This window comes from Ricinus communis, chromosome 10, assembly GCF_019578655.1.
Source record: "Ricinus communis isolate WT05 ecotype wild-type chromosome 10, ASM1957865v1, whole genome shotgun sequence".
Classification (NCBI taxonomy): Eukaryota; Viridiplantae; Streptophyta; class Magnoliopsida; order Malpighiales; family Euphorbiaceae; genus Ricinus; species Ricinus communis.
Genome location: NC_063265.1, coordinates 17,334,439 through 17,349,714, shown reverse-complemented (window position 1 = coordinate 17,349,714; position 15,276 = coordinate 17,334,439). Strand labels below are relative to the sequence as shown.

The 15,276-nt window shown below is 33.9% G+C and overlaps 1 protein-coding gene across 2 annotated transcripts; it reads left to right on the top strand.

Moving 5' to 3' along the window:
* On the top strand, nucleotides 1-9,500 carry LOC8259761 (DExH-box ATP-dependent RNA helicase DExH1). 2 transcript variants are annotated; one of them, XM_002524020.4, is made up of 16 exons: nucleotides 1-309; nucleotides 704-849; nucleotides 1,065-1,164; nucleotides 1,236-1,451; nucleotides 1,624-1,719; nucleotides 2,450-2,725; nucleotides 3,120-3,323; nucleotides 3,446-3,604; nucleotides 6,037-6,129; nucleotides 6,408-6,622; nucleotides 7,288-7,447; nucleotides 7,576-7,849; nucleotides 7,936-8,128; nucleotides 8,237-8,423; nucleotides 8,630-8,998; nucleotides 9,137-9,500. In XM_002524020.4, the coding sequence occupies exons 1-16, from the start codon at nucleotides 10-12 to the stop codon at nucleotides 9,266-9,268; spliced, it is 3,120 nt and encodes a 1,039-aa protein (XP_002524066.2). In that variant the 5' UTR covers nucleotides 1-9; the 3' UTR covers nucleotides 9,269-9,500. The 2 variants fall into 2 exon arrangements, with proteins under 2 accessions (XP_002524066.2, XP_015577824.1); XM_015722338.3 differs by lacking the exon at nucleotides 1-309 and having other exon boundaries at nucleotides 714-849; nucleotides 1,061-1,164.
* Nucleotides 9,501-15,276: the final 5,776 nt, after the last annotated feature.

Here is a 15,276-nt window from a genome sequence, read left to right as displayed (position 1 = left end):
AAATGTGAAATGTCCATGCGCATGCGCTCACTCGGCTCTCATTCTTTCTCTTTCACTTTCTTTTCCAAACGTTTCCCACTGTTAACCCCTTCCATAAGCACTACTAGAACTAAACCTTTTCATCTACATATTTCGCCTTTCTCTATGTCTCACCGTCCAAACTTTCAAGGTGGCCGCCGTGGCGGGGGAGGCGGCCGTGGAGGACGTGGACGAGGCGGAGTAGGAGGAAGAGGTGGCGGAGGTCGTGGCGAGCAGCGGTGGTGGGATCCAGTGTGGCGAGCTGAGCGATTAAGACAGCAAGCTGCTGAGGTATTTGCTCTTAAGTGCATTTGAGTTCATACATTTGTTCCTTTTTCTTTTTTCTCTCTTTAGGGTTTTAGTTGGTTTAAGTGCTGTTTGGTTACTTGGTAAAGAAACACAAGGAAAAATTTTGATGAACGAAGCTAAGGTTAAGTTAGATGTATAGTTGAGTTGGAACAGTTATTTTAACTCAAGTGCTAATGAAAACAAAACGCCAACTAGACTTTTATCGATTGATTGCTTCAAAATCTTACCAAAGAAAAAAATTGAGATTAGTAAAAAAAAGTAGCTGTTCTATATGAAATTTATGGATACCTGTCTTTAGTTTTTTAAGATAATGCACATCGAGGTTTGCAAATTCTGTTATTTTTCCAACTTCTTATGTGTGTTTCATACTTTGTAGATGGAAGTTCTTAATGAGAATGAATGGTGGGATAAGATGGAGAAAATGAAGAACTCAGGGGACCAAGAAATGATTGTAAAACGTAATTACAGTCGCACCGATCAACAAACTCTCTCTGACATGGCTTATCAACTAGGCCTTTATTTGTAAGTGATTTTCATTGCTTACTCACCCTGTTTTCTATATGGCTTGTGGAAATAGCATAACGAACTCTTTTGTGAATAATCAAATATTGCATGCCAAGAGAAATGAGTTGAAGTAGATCTTGAAAAATGATATTGTCTTCTTGCTTGCTTAATTTTTGCACCATGAAGGTTCTTATAATTTTTTTTTCTTGATTTTTGTATTTGTGGAAAGGAAGTCATGCATATAATAAAGGCAAGGCCCTTGTGGTTAGCAAAGTTCCATTGCCAAATTATCGGGCTGATCTTGATGAACGCCATGGATCCGCCCAGAAAGAGGTACAAATTTGAAAACTATACAAATCTAGGCTGTGTTTGTTGCTAAGCACCTTCTCATTGTTTTTTTGCAGATCCAAATGTCTACTGAGACTGAGAAGAGAGTTAAAAATCTTTTGAACTGCACGCAAAGAGAAGCACCCGTGAATGATTCTGGTGCCTCATCTGGCCAGGGGGATAACCGATCATCGACTGGTCCGAAAATTACTAAACCAGTGTCTACGATAGAGACAGATTCTGCTAAGGAAAAACTTAGTCTGGAGTTAAAGCAGCGGCGGGATAAAACAATGGTAAATTGGTTAATCTTCTTGTAAAATGGGATTATTACTTTTTACTATCTACACAGGCTAAAGTAAACCCAGATCTTTCTGGTTTTTATTTATTGTGTTCAGTTGGTATGTCAGAAGTTGCAACTGTTATCCTGTCAATTTTTATTTTTATTTTTATTCTTTTTACTTTCAGGCAAGTGATAGTTTGAAGGAAATGCAATCTTTTAGGGAAAAGCTCCCTGCATTCAAAATGAAAGGCGAATTTCTGAAAGCTGTTGCAGAAAATCAGGTGCATTTATTTTTTTTCAAGTTGTGAATATCTTTTATTAATATTTCTAATGCATAATGGCAAACTATTCTATCTTCTTGGAATCACCATTGCACCACTGTTTTACTAGTATCTGTACTTTATTTGTTTCTAATTTGACAAAGGCTATGGTTTAGATATTGAATTTAATGCCAATTTGATGCGTTCCCATCTTGTACACCATATTTAATATTAAGATTATCAAAGTAATATTTTGTACCAATATGTATATTAGAAGAAGGTAACTGCAAATATCAGAATGCATCCACATTAAACTTTATTACGTGAGAGGTTGCCAGTTTTTCCCATTTTGGTAAAGAGATACGCTTTCTGTATGTTTCAGGTTATGTTAGAAATATGGTATATGATTCCTGCCCTTGAGAGTTTAATGAAATTTCACTCTGCCTTTCCTGAATATTAGGGGCAAAATAACAGTGATGTTTATGTGGTTGATGCACTGAATGACTTTACCTAAATTCTTTAATGTATGAGATGGAGTGTAATTCGCCAGTACAATATCTTTCTCATGATATATCTGCACAGATTACTAATCATCTTTAAGTGTTTCATTGGAGATTTTGATATTTTCACTCTCCCTTCCATGCTATTATAGAACTTCTTAATTGAATTGTTTGAGGAGGAAGTTTTTATGCACGATTGTTCTATAGATAAGATTTGGCTGATTCTCATTATCAGTTTTTGAAAATTGTAGGTTTTAGTAATTTCTGGAGAGACAGGTTGTGGTAAAACAACACAGCTCCCTCAATATATATTGGAAGAGGAGATAACGCGCCTTCGCGGGGCTGATTGCAACATAATATGCACGCAACCCCGTCGTATATCTGCCATATCTGTTGCAGCTCGAATATCTTCTGAGAGGGGTGAGAATCTTGGTGAAACTGTTGGTTATCAGATTCGTCTGGAGGCAAAGCGCTCTGCTCAAACACATCTCCTGTTTTGCACCACCGGTGTTTTACTGCGGCAGTTGGTAATTGTTGTTTCTCATGCAACTTCCAAGTCTCATTTGAGGTTTTTGTATAGTTTAGCTTTTCCTAGGTCTTCTCTCTGTTCTTAGTTCTTAACATTCCAAGATTAGGAAATTGTTTGGAATAGTTAACCTAAGCATACTCTTATACTCATTGCATAATCTCGGCGAAGTAACTTTATTGGATGCCTTGTGAAATTGTGAGTTGCATTTATCTTGAAACTGAATCTATATAGATTTGTGGAATTAGATATACAGGATGTTCTAATTTCTTAGCTTTCTGCTTTCTTGATTATTTATGATTATGTTCTTTTAGCCTCACAGGAGCTTTTATATGCATGCTGCACTTCTAACATTTTGCATTTTTGTTTATTTTAAAATTGGTGTTAATCTACAGGTTCAGGATCCTGATTTAACTGGTGTAAGCCATTTGTTAGTGGATGAAATTCATGAAAGAGGCATGAATGAGGACTTTCTATTAATTATTTTGCGTGACCTTCTTCCTCGGCGTCCAGATTTACGTCTTATTCTAATGAGTGCAACCATTAATGCTGATTTATTCTCAAAATACTTTGGAAATGCCCCAACCATGCATATACCGGTATTTTTTATCATTTCAGTTTTATTGCATAGAAAATATATCTTCCCTAGGTGTGTTAAATGTACATTGATCATACTCGGTCATCATTACCTATTTATTCAGTTGCTTTATTATCTTTGCAGGGGTTGACTTTCCCTGTGACAGAGTTTTTTCTAGAAGACATATTGGAGAAATCTCTTTACAAAATTCAATCAGAGCCTGACAACTTTCGGGGGACTTCACGAAGGAGAAGGAGAAGGGAGCAGGATTCTAAGAAAGATCCTTTAACTGAATTATATGAGGTAATGCTCCAATTTTCTGAAGTACAATACTAATAACCCCTACTGTTTTTTTCTTCAAGGAATTTTATATGTCGTTTATATGATGTTTTCATTTCGTGACATCTATAATTTATGTACTGTTTCAATTGATAGCTTTGATATTTCTGCACTTGATTAATATGTTAGCAATTTTTATTTGTATTGTCTTTGAATTAAAAAATCAATGGAAAATAAGCTGCTTATTAAAACTGTATACCTACATAACAATCTCACTAGAACTAGTAGGTAGGGGGTGAACATAAACCTGTCTGAATTGATAGAACCGATTAACCCGTGTGAACCCAGTTCAGAACTATTATTTTCTTTCCATTTAAAGTAGGTCATGGGTTGAAAATTAGCACAAACCAAATATTATCAGTGTGGAAACAGTTTTCAGCATTACAAATCCGAGAAAACCTGAACCAAGAATTATTATTGTATTCAATGATTTATAACAAACAAAACCCTAAATACCTTTTGCTTATTCTCAGTTCTTCACTTCTTTGTCGCCATCAATGTCCCCTTGTGCTCATAATTGCAAAAGCACCACAAGCTTCAGTTTTCATTTTTCCTCTTTTAGCATATAACCCATATGCTCAATCTTCATGGTCAGTTGCTTTTTTCCTTTTCATTTTTCTGTGGCAATAAAGAGGGGAGGAGAGGGGAGAGTAAGGTATTTTAAAGGGAAGGGAAGGGGAGGGGAACTGAAATTTTTTACCTTATTGTGTTTGGTTACGTAATAAATAATTAGTAAAGGGAAGGGAGGAGAAATATGATAAATTTGCTTGGATGAGTGGGAGGTGAAGGGATGAATAATGATTTAAAGACAAAAAGACCTTTGAGTTGATATCTAAATGACATTGTTCAATTATCTGTCCAAGTCTTATACTAGTCAAACATTTATATCCTAGATATTAAAAAAATAAAGTAAAAAAATACAATAGCTAAAACAGTAAGTTATATAGAAAATGCATAAAAAAAAGATGGTTCATGGTACCTTCTTTTTTTGAAACAATGCTTCATGGTGCTTTTAGTTGTGATCTGTCTTGCATTTCTGGAATTAAAGTTAACAAGCAAACTAATGCTATAATTTTTGTATAAAAGTGAATACATGAGCAGGTATGAGAATTAGGGGATTTGCTTAGATGAATAAATTTAATAAGCATGTTTAATCCATAATAAATTCAAACTTTTAACTAACGGGTTCTTTGAAACTTCGAAAATTACATTTGAAAGAAACTTAAGAGGAATTAATAAAAATATTTTTATGTGAACTCAAAATAAAATATTTTATATAATAAAGACACAAGGAAAAGAATCAATTCAAGGAAAATTCTCAGACTGAATCTCGTTATAAAATTGTGGCAAAATAAAGAGAATGTGAAATAATATGAAAACCTAATAAAAGAAAACCTAAAATTATATAAATAGGTTAATTTTGGATTATTATTAAAAACAAAGGGATAAAAAGGATATATATATATATATTCTAATTTTTCCCACGTTGGGGTTTTATCAATTTCATCTTTGGGAATAAAGGGGAATCGTTCCTCTTCTATTCCCCTCCCTTCTTAAAAAATTGAATAGCCAAACATAATGAGAATTACTTCTCCATCTATTCTCTTCCCTTCCTTTTGAATTACCCCCATCCATGCACAATGTTAGTCTTCACCTTCTTCCCCTCTATAAAGTGCATGAATTGATTTGAGTCTCAATTTTATTTGGATTTGTGATTTTTGTTTCAATTATTGTGTCTGCTTCTGACTCTATCTTCTAATTGCAGTTTTCAATCCTAAACCAATGTTAAACCGACATACCCGATAACAACATTGACTTTCCAACCAAGTTATTTGGTTGTTGGTTGGGGGGATTGTGAAACTGAGATTATCGATTTGGTCTAGCATATATAGTTTAACACATCCGACATGATCCATGAAGAACCCCACTACTACCACTGGGTGTTTTTATAGAAAAAGCACAGTTTATCTACACCACCTTCAAATTGATTCAGTTTCATACCCGAAACAAAACATGACCATAGGGTAATTGCTGAGAAGAGATAATCTACATTTACATTAGATATAGGGCACTGGTTTTAGTCTTGCATGTTCATTATTGATTGGAGGTTCTTGCAGTCAAAACCTCTATATTTCAAGTTAATGAATTAGGTACACATTCACAATTTCGATTATACAAGTAATAGTCATTTGAAAATTTTTCACTAACTTGCAGTATTGCTTTTCTGATGATCTGCAGTTTGTTTTTGCTGATAAATTTTGGTTCTTGTTCTGGGTTGCTAATTTTTTGGTTTATCTGCACTTATTAGATGTACTGAGAGTGGAACTTTCTTTGGTTTAACTAGCTTATTCTGTAGTTCTGTTAATATTCCCTGGATCTTTTCTTTATTTATGCAGGATGTTGATATTGATTCTGAATATAAGAACTATAGTTCATCTACTCGAGTTTCTCTTGAAGCTTGGTCGGGTTCCCAGCTTGACTTGGGTCTGGTTTGTACTTGGAGTTATCAATTTTAATGCATTTGCTTATTATAAAAATAGAAGCTGGAATTGTGTTTTATATCTCACTTTGATGCATTGTTTTGGTGGAACTTTTGTTGTATTTTGCTTCTATTTTCTAACTTTCAAAAGATAACACCTACTCCAATGTTATATCCACTGCATCTTCTGTTTATTTATTGCAGCCATATCAAATATTAGCTCTAGTTTTAAAATTAGGTTAAATTATTTTCTACAGATATATGGTTATCTTGAAACTTGTTTTTTAGGTTGAGGCAACAATTGAATATATTTGTCGCCATGAAGGGGGTGGTGCAATTCTTGTGTTTCTTACTGGCTGGGATGAGATTTCCAAGCTGCTTGACAGGGTTAAAGGAAACAAACTTCTGGGAGACCAAAGCAAGTTTCTGGTCCTTCCTCTACATGGTTCAATGCCTACCATTAATCAACGTGAAATATTTGACCGTCCTCCCCCTAATAAGCGGTAAATATCTTTAAGCTATTACATGGTTCATCCCCTCGAGAACGGACAGTTGGGAATTCCTTTTTCTTGAGGGGATGGGTTCTTAACTTCTTGACTGTTTCTTCTTCTGCATGGTAAGCTAGTCTGGTTGCTAGTACAGGAGAACTTAAATGACTGGCTATTCAGCCAGGAATCATGGGATCTAAGTAATTTGGTTATGCAACCTTTTTATTAGATATTGTAGCTGGCTATCTGAATTGGAAATATGGCCACTGTGCAGTGCATATGTGGTCTAAAGCATAAATTATTATCTTCTCTATAAAACAAGCTTGTAAAGAGTTTCTCTGCTGCCTTTTTCCTGTGCTGTTAGGTACAGACCTAACATTGCATGTGGTTATACGAGAATAAATCCCTCAAGTTTGTTGGTTTGATATTTTTGCTTCTATTAGTGCTTTAGAAATGAGCTTTTGCTTTGATATTATGGTTATCATAGACCAGTCTGACTGAGGAAAGACTGTATACTATTTAGGCATGCATGCCATTATGTTGATCCATAGCAGAGCTGAATGACTTTGATTCTATGCAGAGGTCATATGAATTATTACTAACACTTTGGTGGTTTCACTTATGAGAAATAATTTATGTTTTTCTCCTTAATCTTGAATTGCCTCTTGTCTACTTTGCAGAAAAATTGTTCTGGCGACAAATATTGCAGAGAGCAGTATCACTATAGATGATGTTGTGTATGTTGTAGACTGCGGAAAGGCCAAGGAAACCAGTTATGATGCCCTAAACAAACTGGCTTGTCTATTACCATCATGGATTTCAAAGGCTTCAGCACATCAGGTATAGAGTAGTGCCACTACCATGAAAGCATAATATGGAACTAGGTCCTTTAGCTATTATAAATATTGCTCACCTGTTGGACCCACAATTTAAAAGATATTTATTTTCTTGATTTGGTGAGATTTCAGAGACGTGGTCGTGCTGGCCGTGTGCAACCTGGAGTCTGTTATAGATTGTATCCAAAAATTATCCATGACGCAATGCTTCAGTATCAGTTACCTGAAATTCTCCGAACACCACTGCAAGAACTATGCCTGCACATCAAAAGTTTGCAGCTTGGAGCTGTGGGATCATTTTTGGCCAAGGCACTTCAGCCACCAGATCCTCTGTCTGTTCAAAATGCTATTGAACTCCTTAAAACCATTGGAGCTTTAGATGATAATGAGGAGCTTACCCCCCTGGGTATGCATTGTCTGACATTATTGTATCTTGTCGTGTATATGCTCGGCTATGGGACATTAGCAGTAGTCTAACTATAAGCCTGACAGGTCGCCACCTCTGTACATTACCCCTGGACCCAAACATTGGAAAGATGCTACTGATGGGGTGTGTCTTCCAATGCCTCAATCCTGCTTTAACAATAGCTTCTGCTCTTGCGCATCGGGATCCATTTGTTCTTCCTATAGAAATGAAAAATGAAGCTGATGCTGCAAAACAATCCTTTGCCGGTGATTCTTGCAGGTTTTGTTGTAGAAGTGTCAATCATGCTCCATTCTGAAAGCATTGCAGTGTTTTGTTCTTATAATGAGATTTGATTGCTTAAAAAGAATACAATGTTCTTTATTGCAGTGACCACATAGCACTTGTTAAAGCTTTTGAAGGATATATGGAAGCAAAATGCAATCGAAATGAAAGAGCATTTTGTTGGGAGAATTTTTTATCCCCAATAACATTGAGGATGATGGAGGATATGAGAGAGCAGTTTCTTAACCTTCTATCCGATATTGGTTTTGTGGACAAGTCCAAGGGTGCCAGCGTAAGCTACTAGATTTTCAGATTTTCGGGTTCCGGTTGAAGTTTCCATTTCTGCCATGTTATGAACATTCATTTGATTGTATTGGTCGTGCAATATTCTGCCATCTTTCCTTCTGGGCTAAATCTGTATAATAACTGCAGTTTATGCTTTATCTATTAGGAATATTTGTTGGATTATAGATTTATATATGTGCATGCTTCATGTAGGCTTACAATCAGTACAGCCATGATTTGGAGATGGTATCAGCAATCCTTTGTGCTGGACTCTACCCAAATGTTGTGCAGTGTAAAAGAAGAGGAAAGCGGACAGCATTCTACACTAAAGAAGTTGGGAAAGTTGATTTGCATCCTGCATCCGTAAATGCAGGGATTCATCTCTTCCCTCTGCCATACATGGTTTACAGTGAAAAGGTGAAAACAACTGGCATTTTTGTCCGAGACTCCACGAATATATCAGATTATGCTCTGCTTCTGTTTGGTGGTAATCTCATTCCCAGCAAAAATGGGCAAGGTATTGAGATGCTTGGGGGTTATCTACATTTTTCTGCATCAAAGAGTGTATTAGAACTAATAAGGGTAAATTTCTTCCAGCTCATTAGTTGACTCTTGATACTTTTAGCTTGCTTTTCCATTCCCCTCAATCTGACCCTTCAAAATAATATTGTAACTCGTGGAAGATGGTAATGACTTGGTTTTATTAATGGCATTTTGCAGAAACTGCGGGCAGAACTGGACAAGCTTCTGAGTAGGAAGATTGAGGAACCAAGCTTGGACATCTCTTTCGAGGGCAAGGCAGTTGTTTCTGCCGTTGTCGAGTTATTGCACAGTTACAACGTACGCTATTAAGTTTTTGCGTTTCAGGACTGACCTCTTTTGGTAGCAGTCCTGTCATTTGCTTAAATTTTACTATTTTCGATATTGAATAGCCATGCGATATTTGCACAACAATTTAGAAAAAGAAAAAGAATAGTTTTTTTCTTTAGGTTTCTATTTTTTTTTATGTTGACCATCATACGGATTAAGCCGTGTGAATTATCAGTCGATCGAATAAAGTTTTCCCAACTGTGCTTTACAAATATCCTAGATATTAGGAACACTTATGGGCAAGAGATAAGAGGATATGCGCAAAAGCATCTATTAGAATATGGATTTGTTTTTTTAACAATAGAATAAGTTGGCTTAGTACGAGATACCAAATCATAACAAGGGATGATCAGTAGGCCTTGTCAAACAAAGCTTGATTGAAGCCAATTAATAAATCACAGTATTATTACCTAAGCCAACCTGTATTCCCTTCCCCTGCCAACATCTATACAACGACTTAAAAGGGCCAAAGAAGGTGAGACAGTCGGACTCCATTGTACTAGAATTAGGCTTCTGAACAACACACAAAAATAAAGTCGACAAAGGCATTGCAAATAATCAACATCCCCAAAATGCAGAAACTAAATATTATAAACAAAGAGGAACAACAACAAGAAAGATAAGTTAGGGCAGGTGGCGGAAGCCACTAGAGGCTCCCCCAAACGGAAAATCTAGGCGAGGGTTCGGTAAGGGCTAAGAAATTCTAGAGAGAGAATTCCGAAGGCGATACTTACTAGAATATGAACTATTAATGCGGCAACTAGGCCTAGATTTTAATATTTTATTAGTAACGAAAGGAAAGTTAAAAAGCTTTTATAATATGATGAGTTGTGAAAATTTTAAGCTCATGAAGATATGAGAAATGCTGATATTTCTTATTATATTGAATTGGTTTAAATTTTTTTAATTTGTTTCTTTTTGATACCACATCCATTATTTTAGTTTTTTTTTTAAATTTTAAAAATCAACATTAGGTATTAAAAATTTTATTTATTAACTTTATTTTATAATTAAAATAATAATAGCGGTTGTGCAATGCAAAACAACTAGTGTGTATTTATTTTTGACACATAAAATTCAAGATAATTTATTGATTAATAAGTTACATTCCTAATTAAACATTGATTCTAATCCTAAAAAATAACATATTAATAATAAATTAATTTTCTAATTAGATAATAATTATCCTAAAAAATAGCATATTAATTATATTTAATATTATATTAACCAATAAATCAGTTTCTTAATTAGATAATAATTATAATTTATCTTAGATATTATATTTATTAATAAATTAATTATAAATTATATAATAATTTATAGTTCTAAAAATCAGTAATATCAATTATATTAATAATATTAATTTATATAATATTAGAATTAATTAATAAATATTTTTAGAATAATTTATATTAGTACACTGATAAAATTTTAAAGTATTAAAAATTTTAAAAAATTAAAATATATAATTTGATGTTATTTTTAAATATGATAAATATATATTAAATATTAAAAATTAAAAATTCTATTAAATTTTATTCATAAATTTGATTTTAGAATCATATACAACAATAACCACTTCACAAGTAAATAACTAGTGTTATAATTAATTTTTATTAGCATATTATCCTCGTAAGCATATTTAGACTCGTTCAAAATAATAACAAACTAAAATATAAGAAAAATTTAGATTAGATTTTCAGCTTGACCTTGTAATAAATATAAACCAATCAAAATTAAGAATCGTGATGGTCAACTGAAAAATCATACTCGACACTAGAACAAGTAATCTATAAATATAGAAAATTTGAGCTTAAAAATTTTTGAAATGTAATTTCGATACATGGACATAGCAATAATGTGTACTTTATATTTATTTAATTATTTTTTAATAAAAATTTATACTAAATATATTGTATTTTCAAACATATGCATTCCTAAATATAACAAAGTAATAACTTCAATTTACCAGTTAAATATATTAGGTTTTATTGGTCTTTATTGAAACTTAACTATTTATATAAAAAAGTAAATAGATCAATAATTTATTTTATGTATTTCTTCCTAATAAAAAGGGAGTAGATCAATAATTTATTTTATATATTTCTTCACAACAAAATTAACAAAAAAGAAGTTTCATATGCTAACACTTAAAGATACATTTATATTTATTTTTGACACATAAACATACTTTAGTGTCTAGATTTTATATTTACTTGAACTTATCTTATCATTACGATACAATTAATAAATTAATTAATATATATTTTTTAATTAAATAATTTCAATCTTAAAAAATGTATAACTAATATATCAATTAAGGTATTTTTATTACTGGCTTATATAAATAATTAATAAATTACCAAAAATTATATTATATGATATTAATATCAATTATACGTTTTATTGAATCATAGTGCATATCAATATCTTTTTAGAATAAAAAGTTCTATTTAAATCTTAAAATTAGAAGTACTTATAATTAAAATAGTAACAATTGCCACATAAATATATATATATATATATATATATATATATATATATATATATATATATATATATATATATATATATATATCAAGTTAACCTTTAAAAACTTTTAGTAAAGATTTGAGCATGTAATTAACTTATTTTATTGATTAATAACCGTTATGTCATTTACTGAATTATTTTTACTATAAATATTATTAGTTCTATTCGATATATAGTATAATTTGAGATATAGTATATCTTTGCTTAATTGAATTGGTTATTGGTTATAAGTTTGACTTGGTTTAGAATTAGCTAGTTGTATATTGGTTAGATTGATTAGCTAGCTGTATATTGGTTAGTTTGTTGTATGAGATAGATCTTCAGCTGTATTTGTATATCTGAATTTGTATATATAGTCCTAACGGATGATCAATGAAAACGGGAATCGGTCATAAGTTTTAGTCCAAACTTATCATGGTATCAGAGCCATCAGACCTCTGATTGGCTAAAAAAAAAAAAAAGAAGAAGAGAGGAGGACGTGAGAGAGAAATACATCGATGACAGGTGAAAGCAAGAAATCTGTATACACCTTGTCATCAAATGATAATCCTAGTAATATAATAACCCAGGTGCAATTGAAGGAAGATAATTATGATGAATGGGCTCGTTCAATACTGACGACATTGTGAGCAAAGAAAAATTTGGTTTTGTTGATGGGCAGTGATGAACGATGAAGATGACGAAAGCTTAGAAGATTGGTGGACTGTGAATTCCATGATTGTATCATGGATAATGAACACAATCAGTCCAATAGTAAGATCTACTCTAACTCACCTAGAGATTGCAAAAGATCTGTGGAATGATATTAAAGACTGTTTTTCGGTGACCGATGGTGCAAGAATACAACAATTGAAAGCAGAATTTGCTAATTGCAAACAACAAGGATCATCATTGGTGAATTATTATGCCAAATTGAAGCAATTATGGGAAGAACTGGCCAATTTTGACGTGATTTCGCCATGCAAGTGTAGGGGTTGCAAGTGAAATATTGCAGCTGAATTAACCAAGAAACGAGAAGAAGAAAAACTCCATCAATTCCTGATGGGGTTGGATGATGTATATGGAACAGTCCGTTCAAATATTCTGAGCTCTACTCCATTGTCTGGTGTGAGTAAAGCTTATTCTTTGATGTGTCAAGAGGAAAGAATTAGAAATGTCTCAAAAGGCAAGGAGATCAAAAGTGAGACAGTCAGCTTTATGGACCAAACTAAAGATAAAAGTGTTGTTTGCACACATTGCAATCAAGAAGGGCATGATGCTGAGGGTTGTTTTCAATTAATTGGATACCCAGATTGGTGGGGTGATCGACCAAAAACATCTGGTCGAGGTCGACAAAATGGAGGAAAAGGTCGTGGCAAGTTTGCAGGAAGAGGAAGAGCTCGAGCGAGAGTTAATGCTGCACATGCTATTGGGCAATCCGTTGCAGAAACAAAGAATCCTGCAACTCCTGGAGATTTGACAAGTGAACAATGGGCACCCGTTCTCAGTTTGCTAAACTCATGCAAAACAGGGACTGATGAGAAAATGACTGGTAAGAAAATCTTACTCGGATAATTGACTCCGGGGCTACTCAACATATGATAGGAAATTCAGGCAATCTAATTAACTTAAAGAGGATATTAGGTTGCCCTATTGGTTTACCCAATGACAATCAAGTGCTGGCATTGCAAGAGGGAACACTTCGCATGGGAAAACAAATGCAATTAGAAAATGTTCTTTATGCTCCAGGACTACATTGCAATATGATTTCTGTGTCACAGTTAGTTGATGACTTAAAATGCGATGTGTTATTCACTAATGAGCTTTGTTTACTACAGGACCGCACTTCGAGGATGGTGATTGGAGCAGGTGAACGATGCAAGGGGCTTTATTATTTCAAGAAGGAGTTATCAGCTCAATCACATCAAGCTCGGTTGATGAATTCATATGACCTGTGGCATAGAAGGATGGGACATCCATCTTCTAAGATAGTAGGATTAATCCATGGCATTAAGAATAACTTAGGTTCGAATACAAATTGTGATACTTGTTTCAAAGCTAAACAAATTAGAGAAGTATTTTGTTCTAGTGGGAATAGAGCTAGTGAAATATTTAAACTTGTTCATTGTGATTTGTGGGGACCTTATAAAGTCTCAAGTTCTTGTAATGCATCCTATTTTCTTATGATTGTTGATGATTTTTCCAGATGTGTGTGGATATATTTGATGATAGATAAGACTGAAGTAGGACGTATCTTGCAAAATTATATTGCCATGGTTCACAGATAATTTGACAAGAATGTTAAAATAGTCAGAAGCGATAATGGAACTGAGTTCATAAGTTTGAAAATTATTTCTCTACTAGTGGAATCATTCATCAGACTTCATGTGTGGGAACTCCATAACAGAACAGACGAGTGGAAAGGAAGCATCGTCATATACTCAATGTGGCAAGAGCTTTGAAGTTTCAAGCAAACTTACCAATTGAATTTTGGGGCGAATGTGTGCTGACTGCTGGATACTTAATCAACCGAACTCCCTCTCAACTTTTAGGAGGAAAAACGCCTTATGAAGCACTGTATGGTAAGCCTCCTAATTATAACTACATTCGTACTTTTGGGTATTTGTGTTATGCAAAGAACTTGAACAGGAACAAAGATAAGTTTGCTAGTAGAAGTACACGGTGTGTTTTTTTGAGATATCCATTTGGTCAGAAAGGATGGCGATTATATGATTTAGAAACACATAAATTTTTTGTATCACGTGATGTTGTGTTCTGTGAAGAAGAATGTCCATATGCAGCTGATCATGTTCAACTCAGCAAGCATCAAATCTCATTTGAACAATTCCAAGTAAATGGATGTTCTGAAAAGGAGGTGGAAGGAGATAGAATCAGACAAAATAATCTTGGTGCTGCAGAAGACGAGCACTTGGAATGTGCTGATGAGGAAGGTGCTGAATTGAGGGAGGGAATTACAGATATAGAGCCTAGGTTAGAACGTGTAGTTGAAGTAGAAGGTGAGAAAGAACTTGAAGTAGAAGGTGAGAAAGAACTTGGGCGTGGTCTACACTCAAAACAACAATCTACACGGCTGAAGGATTTTGTAACTTATTCAGCACAGTGCAAAGACACTAGCCCCTCTGCATGTTCATCCAAACCTGCATCGTCCTCAAGTATGTCCTACGACTTGGCTAAATTTGTGAATTACACTAATTTTTCACCCAAGCATCAAGCTTTCTTAGCAGCCATAACAGCCAATGTGGAGCCCAAATTTTATCATCAAGCAGTGAAGAATGCTCGATGGAGAGAAGCTATGAGACATGAAATTGCTGCCCTTGAAAAAAATGGAACTTGGACACTTGTTGATTTGCCACAAGGAAAGAAAGCGATAGGAAGCAAATGGATATACAAGATTAAGTATAACTCAGATGGCACTGTTGAGTGATACAAGGCACGATTGGTGATTCTTGGCAACAATC

Bases quoted from the DNA above. Each gene is read 5' to 3' on its own strand.
- LOC8259761 (XM_002524020.4), top strand. From the start codon at position 10: ATGTCCATGCGCATGCGCTCACTCGGCTCTCATTCTTTCTCTTTCACT. The intron at 850-1,064 runs GTAAGTGATTTT...GTGGAAAGGAAG, and splicing joins TATCAACTAGGCCTTTATTT to TCATGCATATAATAAAGGCA. The intron at 8,129-8,236 runs GTTTTGTTGTAG...TCTTTATTGCAG, and splicing joins TTTGCCGGTGATTCTTGCAG to TGACCACATAGCACTTGTTA.